Source organism: Sorghum bicolor, chromosome 5 (genome assembly GCF_000003195.3).
Source record: "Sorghum bicolor cultivar BTx623 chromosome 5, Sorghum_bicolor_NCBIv3, whole genome shotgun sequence".
NCBI lineage: Eukaryota > Viridiplantae > Streptophyta > Magnoliopsida > Poales > Poaceae > Sorghum > Sorghum bicolor.
In genome coordinates this window covers 1,208,139-1,226,334 of record NC_012874.2, presented here as the reverse complement: position 1 = coordinate 1,226,334, position 18,196 = coordinate 1,208,139, and the positions used below count along the sequence as shown (strand labels likewise).

Sequence of the window (18,196 nt, the reverse complement as noted above, 5' to 3'; positions counted from 1 at the left end):
TCAACACTGATGAGGAAGGTCCAGCAGAAATCTTTGGTTAACATAATTATGACTGAATTTGCTGTGAATGCGTAGCAACTATTAAAGCTGTTGAATGCTGATGGAAGAGACCGACGAAGTTAAAAAGGTTTATTTCAGTTTCAGAGACGGTGTTTAGCTAGTTCCGGGCATCTTCTAGGACTATAGTGCCTGTCCCTGCTGTAACCATACTTTAGTGTGAGCTCCACCTGCTACCTGCTCAACGACCAATGTATCCATGGATTGCTATCGAGAATTCCACGCGCTCTCTGGTAGTCTGCAGGTCTGGTCCACCACACCCACACGGCCACACCACACATGGCGGCAGCAGGGAGGCGCTGGCTGCATATATATAAGCTCGTCGAGAGCTACCATGGATGAGTTGCCCAAACACAAACAAGCATCAGTTCTCGCAGCTAGCACGTACTACTCCATATATATATAGTCCATATACATCCAGCAAGAACTGAAGAGGAGGTCGAATCGATCGATGGCTTGCGTGGGGGAGCGTGAGGCCGCGGTGAGGGAGGTGGCGCAGGTGTACGAGCTCATCAAGCTCCAGCAGCCTCTCCTCCTCCTCCACTCGCCGCAGCACCCGCCGCCGCCGTCGACGGCCAAGCTGGCGCAGAGCCTCCTCGCCAAGGCGCTGCGAGCCCTCAACGTCGCCCTCTCCGTCATGAAGCAGCAGCAGCCTGTTGTCGTCGTCAAAGCTGAGCCTCATCAGCTCTCGCCGCCCAGCCCGGCGTCTGCCAACTCCCAAGTCGCCATAGTACCCAGCACGGCAACAAGAGGCGCCAAAAGAAGAAGGTGTGTGTGCACTGCTGGATCCTTCTTCTTCCGTTATATTTTCTGAATTTCTGTGTGCAGTTTTCAGCCTCTTCGTTCGATCGCTGACTGTTGCTTCCAATTGAAACTGCGTGCTGTAGATCATCCGTAGCAATAATGGAAGGGAAGAAGAAGACCTCGTCGTCGTCCTGGGCGACGGTAACCGCCGTGCCCTACGACGACGGCTACGAGTGGAGGAAGTACGGCGAGAAGAAGATCAACGGGACGCTCTTCACCAGGAGCTACTTCCGGTGCACCTACAAGGACGACGCCGGCTGCCTCGCCACCAAGCACGTCCAGCAGAGGGACGACAACAGCGACCTGCCCATGTTCCATGTCACCTACAACAACGACCACACCTGCAACAGAGCCAAAGCTGCAGGCATAGCCAACAACGGCAGCAGCAGCAACAACCTCGCTGCATTGCTAGCAGGCTGCTGCAGCAATGGCAGTGGCAGCGGCAGCGGCAAGGGACTGACGACGATGACGACGACCAATGCTCGGCCAACCGAGCATGCTGCTGCTGCTGCTGCCATGAACATGATGAAGCAAGAACCACCGCTGCTGTTGCCTGCTCTGATCGACCTCCAGCAGCCTTCTGCCTGTTTTCCTAATGAACAAATTCCACAGTGCCAGAAAGAGCCGCTGTTTCCTACAAGTATGGAGCAGCAGTTCGTCTGTGGTGCTTTAAGAGACCATGACTCTCCTGTCGATGGCGACATCCCGTCGGCCACTGGTTCGTGCAACTCCGGCGAGACCAGCTGGTGGGATGGGTATTCTGGGGACATGGCAGCGCAGATGGCAGCTGAAGACGACCCTCTCCACGACCTCGACCGGTTCCTCCAGTGCGATAGCTTCATGGACTACTAGTAGTAACTATAGCTCTGCAACCTAAGCTAATGAACAGGGTTTATGAAAGTAGAAGTATAGTTTGATCTTCCTTTTTTGTTTTCTTATAGCTAGCTAGGGCAGTAGTTAGTAGTGCCAATAATAATGCAGTGTTTTGTAGGGAAAAGATAGCGGTTTATGTAAAATGAGATGATGTAAAATAGGATCATGCATGAGATGTAAAACAACGACGATTTGATATGTATAATGGCCGGCGCCTTATATATGTTTTGGTTTCCTGGTGCTTAACTGTTTAAACAGTAAACAATTTAAGAATTTGTTAGTGGTTTCAAGTAGCAGGCTAAGCTATTTGTTAATTAGTGGTGGCCTGCTTCAATCAAAATCTACAAAAAACTATAGTAGGATATAATGGTTGGTATTCATTTAGTTTCTAAAAACATAAAAATAATCTCAATTCATTATCACATAAATATAGAACTAACAAATTTCAAGCACGCAACTACTCAAATACATGTCTATCTAGGGCTTTAGGATAACATGAGTCCATTATTTCACAACGGTTTAATTACTCTGCATATTCACTCTACATTCAACAGTAAACAACTTAAGAATTTTTCAATGGTTCGTTACATCATTTCATTAAGTAAAGAACATAATGGAGAGACATAAATTCTAGTCTCACTTGAGCAAAGAATGAATATTTATCTTGCTTTGCTGTTGCCGTATCTCTCCCAACGGATGCTTGGCCGTCGTTGCTTTCCCTGGCGCGGCGGATGCTTTGCTTTCGGTCTCTGGATGCTTTGCCGTAGAGACCATGGTCCATATGGCGGATACTTTGCCGCCATGGTCATTTTGGGCTCCCCACCGATGGATGTTTTGCCAAGGATGATGTTAGTGGTGTCGGATGTAGTTTTATGTGTGGACAATTGTTGTATGGCCGATGGCTTTGTTTTTTCTCAAGCTTGTTCTGCTTGTTTGGGGTCATGGTTGAGGCTCCCAACCCCTGCTCTTTCTTGTTGGCCGGTCTTGTTGTTATGTGAGTTTAGTGGTAATTTCTGGATTACCATTGGCTCACTTGTACTCAAACTTCTACTTCTTCTTAATAAAATACGTATCGATTAGGCACGGAAACAAAAAAAAGCAAAGAATGAATATTTATCTTAGTAAAGATTAGCGGAGCTAAAAGACGTTTACAGCTAAGACAAAATAACATTGTTTAACAGAACTAAAGCATTTGTAGCTGCAGTGACACAACAATTGCCACATATCATAATAGTATACCTCTCAAAATGTTGGAGGTACCGTAACTACAACTTATATTAAGTTTTGGTATCTAGCCCCAAGTTATAACTGATTGTACCTCTGGATGGTAAAATGAGCCTAGTTGTCGTAAGCACCAGATTGGATGGTAGGAAAGTAAGGATAAGCAGAAGGTTATGGTCCTTAGCGTAGGCAATGACACTAGGGTCGTCGATTCCCTAGAATTGTAGTATAGAGAGATTCATGACCTCCAAATTCCTTTCTAATTTTGGTGAAATTCATGACCTTCCTGCTAGAATTTTCAATATTCACACACTTATCTTCTGTATTTTCTCTTCAATCTGAGATTTGAGGATTTTTGGAGAGATTGGAGTACGTGGGGGTTTTGGGTTTATGAGATGATTGGTGAAAGAAAATCTGTGTGTTTGTGGATGTATGGAGTGGAGCGGTGGTCTAGGAGCCATCAGTTAGCCAGGGAGGATGGTCTGAGAAATCATAACTGAAAGTACTATTAGCTAATTTATTGCGAAAGAAAAACAATACTAGCTGATCGAAAAAGTATGGCTTATAAGACAAGTGAACGGAGAGCGTCTTCCACCAGATTGAGAAAAAATATCTCTTTTTTTTTAAAAAAAAGAAACTACCATATAAGAAATTGAATAGAAACCTTAGTGAAGTAGACCTTTTTCAATCCCTTGAAAACTCGGCGGCTTCGCGTGTCGCTTCGTAACAGCACGCCCACGCCAAACAAATTAATATGGTGCACCCTAGATCCCTATAGTTTCATATCGTAACTCCGCACACAAGCGTCTTTCAAAGACGCTTGTGAACGCATGCATGCATGACCAGTCTTTGTGGCCTGGGACATTGGCATGCATGCATGACCAGTCTCACTTCCACATGTGAATGCATGCTGCACCACGATTCATAAGCGAAGGGACCCACTGCAAGCTAGTGGACAACATAAACTAGCAAACCCTAATTAATTTATCTCTCCACTTACACGTAGTAGTGATACATACATCTGCCAGAATACATCTACTATACCTAGGTCACATCATCGGTCTAGCTCGCCACTGTACTTCACCTGAAAGCTAGACTTTCTCTTTTGCATCAGTTTAATTAATTTGCTTTCAACAAAAGAGAAGAAGAAAGCGAAACTTTAAATTATATATGCATGCATTGACATGCGTGCACACGAATTTTAAGTTTTGTTCGAATTATATACTGACAACTTGTAAAGGGACACTCATTGTATATTCAGTCGTGCATTTATTTGTCGTCAATCCACATATGCACATGACATGCACGGAAGGTACTAGGACAGGACAGGAGTTGCTGATGTGTATATATACACTACCGCTCGTGTAGCTATCATCGTGTTTATTCTGTTTACTGAAAAAATTATAATTAAAAATATTGTTCGTTGGTTTATTATAAAAAAAATATTATTGAATGTCTGATAAATTCGGTAGATAAATTCAAACAAATATAACATATATATTGAGACGAAAGATAGGGTAACAAAGGTTTTATATACCGCTCGATTATCCTATGCTAAGAAGACTGCGTGCGGAAAACAGAGACAAAAAAGCTGGAACCTGGAAAGCAGAGACAAAGGAGCAGGGAGCGCGGCAACAAATTGTAAAGGAGTAAGAAAACGTGAGGGGCAAATCTAGCAGGATTCGTCACTCGATCCTGCAGCAGCTAGGTAGCTAGCTAGTCGCCATGGATTATGAGTCTGGTCGTCGTCATCAACGTTCTATAGCTCCGTTTCTCTTAAATTACGTACTTACGTACGTACGCACATGACTAGTGCATCCTTACGTCAAGATCCTCCAATTGTCAAACACAGAAATTACAATAGACAAGGTCACTATGGGTGTGTTTGGTTCATTTTTTATCTAAGCCTGGCTAGCCAAACTAAGGCACGCTAGCCCAAGCCAGTCTCTGTTGGAAATAAAAGCAATTTAGCGATGCATAAATTAATTCCGACAACAAGAAAAAGGCTAACAACATGTATCACAGATATATGAAACGAAACTAGCACTACGATTTGAATCAAGTTCACGGGATCTAGTGCTAGCAACAGAAAGGATATGAAACCGAATAACAGAGGGAGGATAGACATCCTTACAGTGGGGTTGTCGGCGCGAAGGAAGAAGAAGAAGAAGAGGAAGAAGACCGTCGACGGAGATCGGCGAACACCGGGCGTAGTGGGAAGAAGACGTCCAGCGAGCAGTCGCGACGGCGCTTCCCAAAAACCTGATACGCCCCCTACCCCGTGCAGGGACGCGAGGAGACGTAGGCTTCGGAGCCTGCTCTCCCGACACCGATGGCACGTCGGCGACGGGATGAAGAAGACGGCGGCAGCGCAGTAGTGTGGCGAGAGAGAGATGAATCTCAGGTGCAAAGGACGACGTCTCGCCCCATATTTATACACGCGTCGCACGTAGCAAATAGGCAAGCAATCAATCACCGTATTATGGAAACTTTACCTGCCGTTTACGCACTTGCCATAATACAAAAAATAATTGCTTACCAAATAGGCCAGCGCAATCTCCTCCATGCATGCAAAACTTCCAAGTAGCAAAAGGAAGCCGCGCACCCGCAAGGGTTGAAGCGGGAAATCGCCGGACCATTCACGCGCATGTCGTGCATGCGCGCCCATTGGCCCCGCCCGGCGAGGCGAGGCGAGGCGAGCGAGCGCGCGCGCGCGTGTGGTTCTTCCTTTCCTCTCCCCAATTGCTTCTACAAGATGGAGATAGCTCAACCTTTTAAGTTGGCCTCACTCCACTTGAAGTAGCAAGGTGGAACTAAAGTCCCCCACCTTTCCATATATACATGCATGTATGAGTGGGCCTTTGGGATTTATTTGGAATTGTTTGGCCCAAGGCACAAAACATCTAACAATCCCCCACCACATCCCAAGGGCACGCGAGTCATACTCCTTGTACCACAGTACTGTTAATATACCAGCTATTCAGTGGAGACCGGTTAAGGTTGAACATCCACCTAGAACAACAAGATAGACCCATCCGCAACTGCACAATGGACTAGGCCTTGAATTGGCAGTTTGGTGCGAATGGGCTTCACTCGAAGTCTTGATTGGTACTAGGCTGCCATAGCCAATCCCGCGAGTGGAGCGTTAAGTCATACTCCTAACTCACTTCATGAGCCTATTAAAGTGTACCCAATTCTTATAAACTGCGACTAACAGTTGGGCTCACATAGGTGTGTTCTTACAAGAATACTCTGTAGGACAGTATCTTGCTATAAAGCCTCAGAACACATTAAGACAAAGTCAACCTGCCTTACAGAAATGAGAGTACTGCATCTCCAACGGAGTGGGTCAAATGAAACGATTGTACTCTCCCATTAACCAACAACTTGTTCTTCCCAGGTCCTAATTCACGGGATCTCCGATCACATAGGTTGGGTTACTGCTGAGGTTAACTCACATGGGTCTCAATCCCATCTCCTTCGATGCATTGTCAATCACGGTGCGTGATAGTCCCTTTGTAAAGGGATCTGCCAGGTTTTTAGCTGTCTGGATGTAGTCCATAGCTATTACTCCGGAGCTCCTTAATTTCCTGACAGACTTCAGTCTACGCTTTATATGTTTGCTGGACTTCTTCCCATTATCCTGACTATTCTTCACCTTTGTGATCACTGCTTGATTATCACAGTTTATGAGAATAGCAGGAATTGGTTTCTCAACCAACGGCAAGTCCATCAACATATCTCTTAGCCACTCAGCCTCAGTAGAGGCTGTATCCAGAGCTGTAAGCTCTGCCTCCATTGTGGACTTTGTAAGTATTGTCTGCTTACAAGACCTCCAAGAGACAACACCACCACCCAGAGTGAATATGTATCCACTAGTGGCCTTAAGCTCATCAGCTTCTGAAATCCAGTTTGAATCACTATATCCTTCAAGTACCCCTGGGTACCCTGAATAGTGAATTGCATAACTCATTGTACCTTTTAGGTAACGCATTACCCGATCAATACCACGCCAATGATCACTTCCTGGATTAGAGGAAAATCTACTCAACTTGCTTACAGCAAATGAGATATCAGGGCGGGTTGCGCTAGCTAGATACATCAATGAGCCAATAATTTGAGAGTATCTTAGATGATCCTTTCCTAGCCTTTTATTCTTTCGAAGTATTAGACTAGGATCATAGGGTGTTGGAGAAGGTTTGCAATCCATATAACCGAAATGGTTCAAAACCTTTTCCACATAATGAGACTGCAAAAGAGTAATCCCATTCTCACCCTTATTAAGTTTAATATTGAGGATCACATCGGCTTCTCCCAAATCTTTCATGTCAAAATTTTGGGATAAAAATGATTTAACATCATTGATCTCATCGAGGCTCGTCCCAAAAATTAGTATGTCGTCAACATACAAACACAAGATTACTCCTTTGCCCCCACCATAACGGTAATACACACAAGTGTCGGCTTCATTTATTGCAAACCCAGCAGAGGTCAACGTCTTTTCAAACTTCTCATGCCACTGCTTTGGTGCTTGCTTTAAGCCGTACAAGGATTTGAGTAACCTGCACACCTTGCCCTCTTGTCCTTGTGCTATAAATCCATCAGGCTGATTCATATAAATTTCTTCCTCTAACTCTCCATTAAGGAAAGCCGTCTTCACGTCCATCTGATGGACAAGAAGCTTATGGGAAGTAGCCAAGGATAATAGCACTCGGATTGTAGTTAATCTGGCAACAAGTGAGTAGGTATCAAAGAAATCCTCATCTTCTTTCTGTGTAAATCCTTTAGCAACAAGCCTTGCCTTGTACTTTTCAATAGTACCATCAGGCCTGAGTTTCTTCTTAAATACCCATTTACAGCCAATTGGTCTGCAACCCGCTGGTTTATCTACTACTTCCCATGTTCCATTTGCAGTGATGGAGTCCATCTCACTACGGACTGCATCCTTCCAATAATCTGCATCTGGTGATGCATATGCCTCTGCAATGGTCGTGGGAGTATCATCTATGAGATAGACAATGAAGTCATCACCAAAGGATTTTTCAACCCTTTGTCTTTTACTCCTTCTAGGAGGTACAACATTGCTATCCTCTTCAATACCAAGTGGGTCTATAAATGGCTCTATCGCAGGTGTGGGCTCAGGAATAAATTCATTAGACGAACTCGGTAAAGAATAAGCAACATTCATCGGGAAAATATTCTCAAAGAAAGTAACATCCCGTGACTCCAACAGTGTATCAACTAAAACATCAGGCGCTTCAGATTTTATCACTAAGAACTTATAAGCCGTGCTATGGTGCGCATAACCCAAAAAGATACAATCAACGGTCTTTGGTCCAAGCTTGTGTTTCTTATTAATTGGTACGCTTACCATGGCCAAACAGCCCCACGTACGCAAGTAATGGAGTGATGGTTTTCTTCCTTTCCATTCTTCATACGGAGTAACTTCACTATTCTTAGTTGGAACTCTATTTAGAACATGACATGCTGTTAAAACAGCCTCCCCCCACCATGCTTTAGCCATACCGGATGTTCCTAACATGGCATTCACCAAGTCCATTAACGTCCGGTTCTTTCTTTCGGCAACCCCATTAGATTGGGGCGAATATGGTGGTGTCCGTTCATGAATTATTCCATTCTCCGTACAGAAAAGATCAAACTCATTGGAAAAATACTCCCCACCACGATCAGACCTAACACGCTTGATTTTCTTTTCTAATTGGTTCTCTACCTCAGCCTTATAAGTCTTAAAACATTCAAATGCCTCATCTTTAGTTTTTAGAAGAAACACATAGCAATATTTAGTTGCATCATCAATTAAAGTCATGAAGTATCTTTTTCCTCCTTTTGTCAACACACCATTCATTTCACAAATATCAGAATGTATGAGCTCTAGTAATGTCGTGCACCTCTCGTCTACAGCCTTGTGAGGCTTACGAGGTTGCTTCGCTTGCACACATGCTTGACATTTAGAGCCTTTGACAATAGAAAAGTTCGGAATTAAACTCATACTGGATAAACGCGTCATACAACCAAAATTAATGTGACACAAACGTGAATGCCATATATCAGCCACTGAATTGTTTGAATCACACACATGGTTCACAACTTTATTATAGAAATCGGAGAGTGAAAAGCGGAACAAGCCTCCGCTCTCGTAGCCTTTGCCAATGAATTGGCCATACCTCGAGACGACTACTTTATTTGACTCAAACACCAGCTTGAACCCATCTCGACACAAGAGGGATCCACTAACGAGGTTCTTCTTTATTGAGGGCGCATGCTGCACGTTCTTGAGCCGCACGATCTTTCCCGAAGTAAACTTCAGATCGACCGAACCAACACCAAGAACAGAAGCATGCGAGCCGTTCCCCATCATGACGGTTGAACCTCGTGCGATCTGGTAAGATGAAAACATAGAAATATCAGTACAAACATGAATATTGGCTCCTGTATCAATCCACCAATCATTAGATTGAAATACAGAAAATGCACTAGGTAAATAATTACCGTACCCAGATCCGCTAGGATCGCCAATAGTCACGTTGGCAGATTTCTGCCCCTGCTGATTCTTCCTGCCTTTGCGGTTCTTGCACTTCTTGGCGAAGTGTCCATTCTCACCGCAAACGAAGCACACAACTTCATCCATGTTCATCTTCTTCTTCTTGAACTGAGTAGTCTGAGTAGCCTTCTGCTTGTTCTTGCCAGCATGCTGCATCACATTGGCACTGGACTGTTCTGGGCTTTTGGTGGAGCATCCTTTGCCCGAGCCTTCTCTTCAACGTCAAGACCAGCCAACAGATCCTCAACTGAGATCTTCTGTCTTTTGTGTTTCAGAGCTGTGGCGAAGTTTCTCCATGACGGAGGCAACTTGGCAATTATACCACCAGCCACAAACTTGTCTGGCAAGACGTGTCCGAGTTGTTCAAGTTCCCTCACAATAAGTTGGAACTCATGAGCCTGTTCCACGACTGAACGGTTTTCAACCATTTTGAAGTCGTGGTACTTCTCCATCACATACAACTCGTGCCCAGCGTCTGCAGCACCGAACTTATGTTCAAGTGCCTCCCACAGTTCAGCAGCACTTTTGATGTTCATATAAACATCACACAACTGGTCAGAGAGAACGCTAAGAACGCATCCGACGAAAATCGTCGTAGCCGCAGTAAACTCCTCCACCTCTTTCTTAGATCCGAGAGGTAGTGCGGGAGAATTACCCACGACCCAAAACACGCCCATAGCCGTGAGCCACAACTGGGCCCTCGTCTGCCATCTCTTGAAATTCACACCAGTGAACTTCTCCGGTTTCATCGCATCAGTATATCCCTTAGTCATCGCTAAATGCCTATCAGGTTTTTGGATTGTTGGAAATAAAAGCAATTTAGCGATGCATAAATTAATTCCGACAACAAGAAAAAGGCTAACAACATGTATCACAGATATATGAAACGAAACTAGCACTACGATTTGAATCAAGTTCACGGGATCTAGTGCTAGCAACAGAAAGGATATGAAACCGAATAACAGAGGGAGGATAGACATCCTTACAGTGGGGTTGTCGGCGCGAAGGAAGAAGAAGAAGAAGAGGAAGAAGACCGTCGACGGAGATCGGCGAACACCGGGCGTAGTGGGAAGAAGACGTCCAGCGAGCAGTCGCGACGGCGCTTCCCAAAAACCTGATACGCCCCCTATCCCGTGCAGGGACGCGAGGAGACGTAGGCTTCGGAGCCTGCTCTCCCGACACCGATGGCACGTCGGCGACGGGATGAAGAAGACGGCGGCAGCGCAATAGTGTGGCGAGAGAGAGATGAATCTCAGGTGCAAAGGACGACGTCTCGCCCCATATTTATACACGCGTCGCACGTAGCAAATAGGCAAGCAATCAATCACCGTATTATGGAAACTTTACCTGCCGTTTACGCACTTGCCATAATACAAAAAATAATTGCTTACCAAATAGGCCAGCGCAATCTCCTCCATGCATGCAAAACTTCCAAGTAGCAAAAGGAAGCCGCGCACCCGCAAGGGTTGAAGCGGGAAATCGCCGGACCATTCACGCGCATGTCGTGCATGCGCGCCCATTGGCCCCGCCCGGCGAGGCGAGGCGAGGCGAGGCGAGCGAGCGCGCGCGCGCGTGTGGTTCTTCCTTTCCTCTCCCCAATTGCTTCTACAAGATGGAGATAGCTCAACCTTTTAAGTTGGCCTCACTCCACTTGAAGTAGCAAGGTGGGACTAAAGTCCCCCACCTTTCCATATATACATGCATGTATGAGTGGGCCTTTGGGATTTATTTGGAATTGTTTGGCCCAAGGCCCAAAACATCTAACAGTCTCTAGTAAGGCAAGATTATTTATTTGGTTGCATGAGCTGCGGAGCCTGGCTAGAATAAATTTGTGTTTAGTTGAGTGACTTAGTTTGTATATAGTCATCTCTTCCCAGAGAGGGTGAGTTTACCCCCTTTAAAGCATTCTCTCGAGCATCTTGACGGCAGCATCTTAGACACGAACGGCCGAGAGCGGCTTGGGGCGCTCAGACCCCGGCCGAGAGAGGAACAGGCTCGCTGCTCCCGTCCGCTCGGACACGAACACGACCGCATCGCCAGCGTCGTCCGCGAACTGGGCGTTGAAGTTGACGGAGACGCCGTTCGTGTGGTGCTGCTCGTCGAGCTCCTGAGCAGAGACGCCGGCCTCGGCCTTGGCCTCCGCGGACGCAGGCGTAAGGACGACGATGGAGAAGACGTCGAAGCCGAAGTTGGTGACGCCGACGGACGCGAAGACGATCGTGCCCGTGGGCTCCATCGTGATTTGGGGGCTTGGGGCCAAGCTCGAGCTACAGGAGGTTGTTGGGGAGGCCAAGCTGGAGCTGTAGGACTGGGAAGACCCTCCTTGCGCGTGTCGTCACTGGGGAGGCCGGGGTGCCCTTCTTCTCCTGCGCGGCCTCTAAGTTCGTCCGAGAAGGAGGGGCTTGGTGGCTCGCGAGGACGAGAAGGAGGGGCTCCAATGGTGGTGACGCGAAGGACGAGAAGCAGGGGCTCCAATGGCGGTGAGTGGATGGGCACGGCTGGCGAGCGCTCAGGGAAGCTGCGTCCCTCCTCCGCCTACACCTCCGCACCGCCTCGTGCTCCTACTCCCTCGCTTCGGCACCACGGGCGGCGGTGGTCGCCGCGGGGGTGCCGTCATGGCCAGCGCGCCGGCGGTTCGTGGCATCCGCGGCTTCCACCACGGAGGCGGAGGAGTGCTCTGGGGTGGAGCCTCTCCTGGGGATGCGGCGGCCGCACTCCACCACGCCACCGGCGGTGGCGGCGGCTGCGACGAGCGGCCGGGAAGAAGAGATTTCGGCGAAGCACATACTGGAGAAGGAGAAGTAGCAGGCAGTGACGAAAACTCAACCAAGAGTTGGCCCTAGCTTGGCTAGGATCGAACGACCGATTTGGCCATTCAATCCTGGCCAGGCTCCAGGCGTACGGCTGGCTCCGATTAGTCAGGCCCCGGCCCAGTACAGTCAACCAAACACCAAAAACTGGCCCATGTGAGCCATGGCCTGGCTGGGCTGCCAACCAAACACACCCTGCATAGTGCATGAATTTAGATTGTGTTCAATTATTAGGATTAATCTGACATGTTTGGGATTAATGGCTTTGTTGCTATTTTTTTCCTTACCTGAGTATGCATCCTTGCCTTGCTCCATCTAATGTGATATTTTCAACATTTAAACATCATAGTGCTTTGCCAATATATTGTAGTCGTCTCTATGGTCACTCTTTTAATTCAAAGACGTTAGACAAGCAATTAGCTTATTGTTTTGCTGCATATTTAACGAGATTTCTCATGAATTGTTATGCTTATCTTGTTTTGACTGTAGGTTATGGATCGAGATGAGTGGATGTGTAGCAGCTTGTAGGAAGTAGCAATTACTCAATTTCTATTTGCTATATGTTAGTTACATGAACAATAGTATTGTAACTTGGGTTTGCTTACTTTATTTTGCAAGGCCTTTAGAATGTAGTTTAAGATCTGTTGACCATTGAACTATCAAATGTATGCACAACTGTATGCACAACATGAATGATGATTATGTATATCAGGCAATTGAGTTATATGTATCAAACAATTGAGTGTCACATTTAATGTTGGCTGGTGTGTGGTTAAAAAGCATCTGCTAATCAATTATATGAATAGTTCAATGAGGTTTTATGGATATTATAAATAAGGTTTCCCTGACGGTGGTTGATTGACATGAAAACTTTTGGCCTTTCCTGATGGTATTGGTGCCTGACAGGGAAGTTTGAACCTTCCCTGACAGTAATTAACTCTCAGGGAACTATACCCTGACGGGACAGGAAAAACCGACGGGAAAAAGCTCTCCTGACGGTTGCTACCGTAGGGATGATGTTCCCTGACGGTTATATGTTGGCTGGGTAACAGGGACACCGTACCCCTGGCTATGACAAACTTCTTGTGCGTGCACGTAGCAAATACTCCATTCGAGAAAGAATATAATTCAAGCCCTTGCATAGCGAAAATACTTCTAGTAACAGTTATATGTTGTCTAAAAAAGAATGTAAAAATCTTTCTCGAATAAAAGGAATGCAACTCTAGCTTAAGTATAAAGTTCGGGGCAATTATTTGTGTCTAATCAACACAAAAAGAGAATATATAAAAAGAGTAGGGATACATGTGTTTTTGTTGTTGTGTGCTAACATTTTTTTTTTGATATGTGAAAATTGTATTCTTTTTCAGAGTACCACTGACGGAAGAGAAGTGTTAAGGTTTAGGAGTAGTATTTCTTTCAGAGATGTTTACTTCCGGGCATCTTCTTGGACTATTAATTAGTGCCTGCCCTGCTGGAGAGGCTCCCACAATCCACCATCTGAACCATACTTTAGTGAGCTCACCTGCTCCCTGCTCAACGACCAATAATCTATCCACGGATTGCTATCGAGAATTCCATTTCCACGCGCTCTGGTAGTCTGGTCTGGTCTGCATATATAAGCTCGTCTCGAGAGCTACCATGATATGGATGAGTTCATCAGTTGCCGCAACACAAACATACATCTATTCTGGCACTCGCTCGATCTGTATCCAGCGAGAAGAAGAGGTCGTCGATGGCTTGCGTGGCGGACCGTGAGGACGCCGTGAGGGAGGTGACGCAGGTGTACGAGCTCATCAAGCTCCAGCAGCCTCTCCTCCTCCTCCACTCGCCGCAGCACCCGCCGCCGCCGCCGTCGACGACCTGCCAGCTGGCGCAGAGCCTCCTCGCCAAGGCGCTGCGAGCCCTCAACGTCGCTCTCTCCGTCATGAAGCAGCAGCCTGCTCCAGTGACACCAATAAGCGTCATCAAAGCTGAGCCTCATCAGCTCTCGCCGCCCTGCAGCCTGGCGTCTGCTGAGTCCCAAGCCGCCATAGTACTCAGCACGGCAACAAGAGGCGCCAAAAGAAGAAGATCAACGGAAGGGAAGAAGAAGAATACCTCGTCGTCCTGGGCGACGGTAACCGCCGTGCCCTACGACGACGGCTACGAGTGGAGGAAGTACGGCGAGAAGAAGATCAACGGGACGCTCTTCACCAGGAGCTACTTCCGGTGCACCTACAAGGACGACGCCGGCTGCCTCGCCACCAAGCACGTCCAGCAGATGGACAACAACAGCGATCCGCCCATGTTCCACGTCACCTACAACAACGACCACACCTGCAACACCAGTGCCAGAGCCAACACCGGCAGCAGCAGCAACCTCGCTGCATTGCTAGCAGGCTGCTGCAACATGAAGCAAGAACCAACTGGACATGCTGCTGCTGCGGCGGCGGCGACCATGGACATGAAGCAAGAAGTCCAAGAACCGCCGCTCCTGCTGCCTGCTCTGGTGGACCTCCAGCCTTCTGCCTGTTTTCATCATGAGCAAATTCCACGGTGCCAAGAACCGCTGTTTCCTGTAAGTATGGAGCAGCAGTTCGTTTGTGGTCCTTTTAGAGACGACGATAGTGAAATCCCGTCGGCTACTGGTTCGTGCATCTCCGGCGAGACCAGCTGGGATGGGTATTCTGGACACATGGCGGCGGCTGAAGATGACCCTCTCCTCGATCTCGAGCGTTTCCTCTTCATGGACTACTAGTACTAGCTAGGCTACTAGCTGGATCTGAAACCTAATTAACAAGATCTATGAGAGTAGAAAGTATATAGTTTGATCTTCCCTTTTTTAGGGCAGTAGTGCCAATAATACAGTGTTCTGTAGGGAGGAACAGAAATCCAGTAAAATAAGAGTGCATGAGATGTAAAATTTTGTGGTCCTTAGCAAAGGCAGTGACATATTGGGGGCGGAGTCCCTAAAACTTTAGTAGAGAGACTCATGACCTTCGAATTCCTCTCCAATTTTTTGTGATATTCATGACCTTCCACCTGGAATTTTGGACATTCACACCCTTACCTTCATTATTTCTCTTCAATTAGAGATTTGAGGATTTTGGAGAGGCTAGGGTGGGGGTTTTGGGTTTTGGAGAGGCTACAGAGTATATTTAGTAGCCAGCTACAAAATAAGTTATTCTGTAGCCACCTCTATTTATGATAATTTTATATACTAATTTACGATAATATTAATACATATTTACGATAGTTGGATTACTATAACATATTAAAATATTTACTATAACATTATAGTAAACCACTTAGTATGGAGTTACTATAATATCGTAAATTAACATAGTAATTATCGTAACTCAAAGTAGTTACAAAATAAGTTATTTTGTAGTGTGTGTCTCTCTCTCTCTCTCTCTCTCTCTCTCTCTCTCTCTATATATATATATATATATATATATATATATATATATATATATATATACAAGTCCGAGGAAGAAATTAAAGGAGATGAGAGTGAATGCAATATTTTGAAGAATACAAAAATGAAAGTTCAAAGTGAAATGAAAAAACAAAATGGGGAAAAAAACATACAAGCATGAACACCACCACTACCATATAGACAGACCGCACGTCAGCGAGTAGACGTGATATAGGCAGCTGCCCATTTGCAAACACAAAAAAGATTAGCTATTTCACATCGCCTAGCTAGTGCCGTGGTGACAAAGAAACATCATCCATAGTATATCTATTGCAAAATGTTAACAATGTTTGAAGTTCCTGTGTGGAAAGTGACTGCGCGGGTAATAGAAAATTAGTGGAGTAGTAGTCATGTCATACGTGCATCGCGTGTAGAAAACAGTGCGTGCTGACTGATTACACAAGCTAGGCTAGTATAGTATATATCGTGTAATAACAAATTATATATAGAAAGAGACAAACGATGAAGAGGAAATCTATGGAGGATACGCGTTGTTTTGTTGCCTTCGCATGATTGGAGTTGCAGCTTTGACCGCAGTTAAGCACGTAGTACTACTCCATATCATAATTAAGCATGACGAACAACAACTGATGTCAAAACAAAGCGTCACTCCATGATGTCAAAATTAAGAAAATAAACTTGCATGATATATTTGACGGCCCTCCGTAGTCTGACAGCATTGCACAAAAAAAAAATGTATCAACCGTTATGATTCCAAATAGTTATTATACTATATGGTTTATTTGATAGTAATAAATCTAATAACACGGTACTTATTTGATATTATAAATATTAATTACGTTTTTATAAAAAAAATAGTCAAACCGAAGAGAGATTAACTTTACAAAAGCTAGATTGTTTTTTTAGAAAAATAAATTAGGACCGAGAGAGTATTAAATAAATATCCATTTGCAGTACTGAATTTCTGATAATTTCGCTTGGGCATACATATACAAATAAATAGCTCCAGCAGGCTCCAGATGAAGAGAATGGACGGAGTCTTTGTACTGCTCGATTCTCGATAATGGCTTGACGATCATGTCTAGATCACTTTTTCTCATGCATGTGAAAGCACGCTGCTCCACGATCGATTCAAAGGGCCCAGATACTGCAGCCACTGCCTAGTTTTTTTCTCTCTTTTTCTTCTTTATTATTATATTTATAAAATATCTAGCTGGCATGTCTTTCAATAGCGAAAAGATCACAATGACATTTTCACCAATCTTAAAATCTATTCGGTTCAATATTTTGAAGATTATTAAGTCTAGCCCAATGTCCCATCCATCCATAATTCGAAACTGGGCCTTTATTACGAATACACAAACATAAGGATAGGTACAATCGACCCAACACGCATGCATGCATGATTTGTATCTAAATTTGGGCCTACAACGTGGCCTTGTAGAGTCGCCCGCCCAATATCAATTGGAGAAAAGGCCCAAAAATGTGCCCACCAGACCTCGGTGTTTAATCGGTTTTATTTATTCCCCAATCTCCACTAAAAAAAAATCCCTGATCCTAAAAAAAAAGGTGCCTTTGGCTAGCAACAGGAAATGCAATGAAAAATAGCGAGGGCACTTTGAGAGAATTTACATGAGAGTTAGATTTTTTGTCGCGACTCTTTGATGGAACTTAAGAGCTGGATAATCCATACTTTTGTTTGGTTCGAGGGGTATGTATAGGAGTGCAAGATTATATCTTCGCAAAAAAAAAATCACCATACCATGTAATAGTAGACGTTTTGGGATGAATCAATCATTCACTTATCATCCCTCTTCTTAGTTAGTTAGCACTGAAGTTGGCCTTGGAATTCTCATCCCACCAAAACTCTTATCCCACCAAACTAACTAAAGAGACTTGATAAGTTCTTCCTTCTAAACTCCCTATAAGCTTGTATTGATCTATACCTAAACATGATAATATTAAAAGTGGATAAAATTATTGATTGCAAAGGTGCTCAAGAATATTCGTGAAAATAACTGCATGCTCAAACATTACAGGTTTCTTGGGTTTTAGGGAACCATGAAAGCTAGTTTGAGAATCTAAATGGCACTCCAAATATACATACTCCCTCCGTCCCAATAATAGATGATGTTATGGGATACATGCTGGTCAAACATTCTCAACTTTGACTAGATTTATAGAAAATATGTGCAATATTTATATCTTCAAATAAATTTATTATGATAGTATATTCAACCGATCTACCTAATGATACTAATTATATAATGTAAATATTACTATTATTTTGCATATAATTGGTCAAAGTTTTAAAAAGTTGACTTCTCGATAAGCAAAAGTGACTTCTATTTTGGGACAAAGGAAGGTTTTAGCCAACTTATAACTAAAATCTAAAGAAGTTTACCTTATGCAGTCCGGTAAGCCAACTTATTCTGGCTCTTAGACTTCAAA

At 44.8% G+C, this 18,196-nt stretch overlaps 2 protein-coding genes across 2 annotated transcripts; both read left to right on the top strand.

Annotated features, from left to right (window-relative positions):
- On the top strand, nucleotides 429-1,943 carry LOC8067618 (probable WRKY transcription factor 47). Its single transcript, XM_002450102.2, has 2 exons — nucleotides 429-825; nucleotides 945-1,943. The coding sequence occupies exons 1-2, from the start codon at nucleotides 509-511 to the stop codon at nucleotides 1,711-1,713; spliced, it is 1,086 nt and encodes a 361-aa protein (XP_002450147.1). The 5' UTR covers nucleotides 429-508; the 3' UTR covers nucleotides 1,714-1,943.
- LOC110435243 (probable WRKY transcription factor 53) lies at nucleotides 13,986-15,207 on the top strand. Its single transcript, XM_021460645.1, has one exon. The coding sequence runs from the start codon at nucleotides 14,060-14,062 to the stop codon at nucleotides 15,062-15,064; it is 1,005 nt and encodes a 334-aa protein (XP_021316320.1). The 5' UTR covers nucleotides 13,986-14,059; the 3' UTR covers nucleotides 15,065-15,207.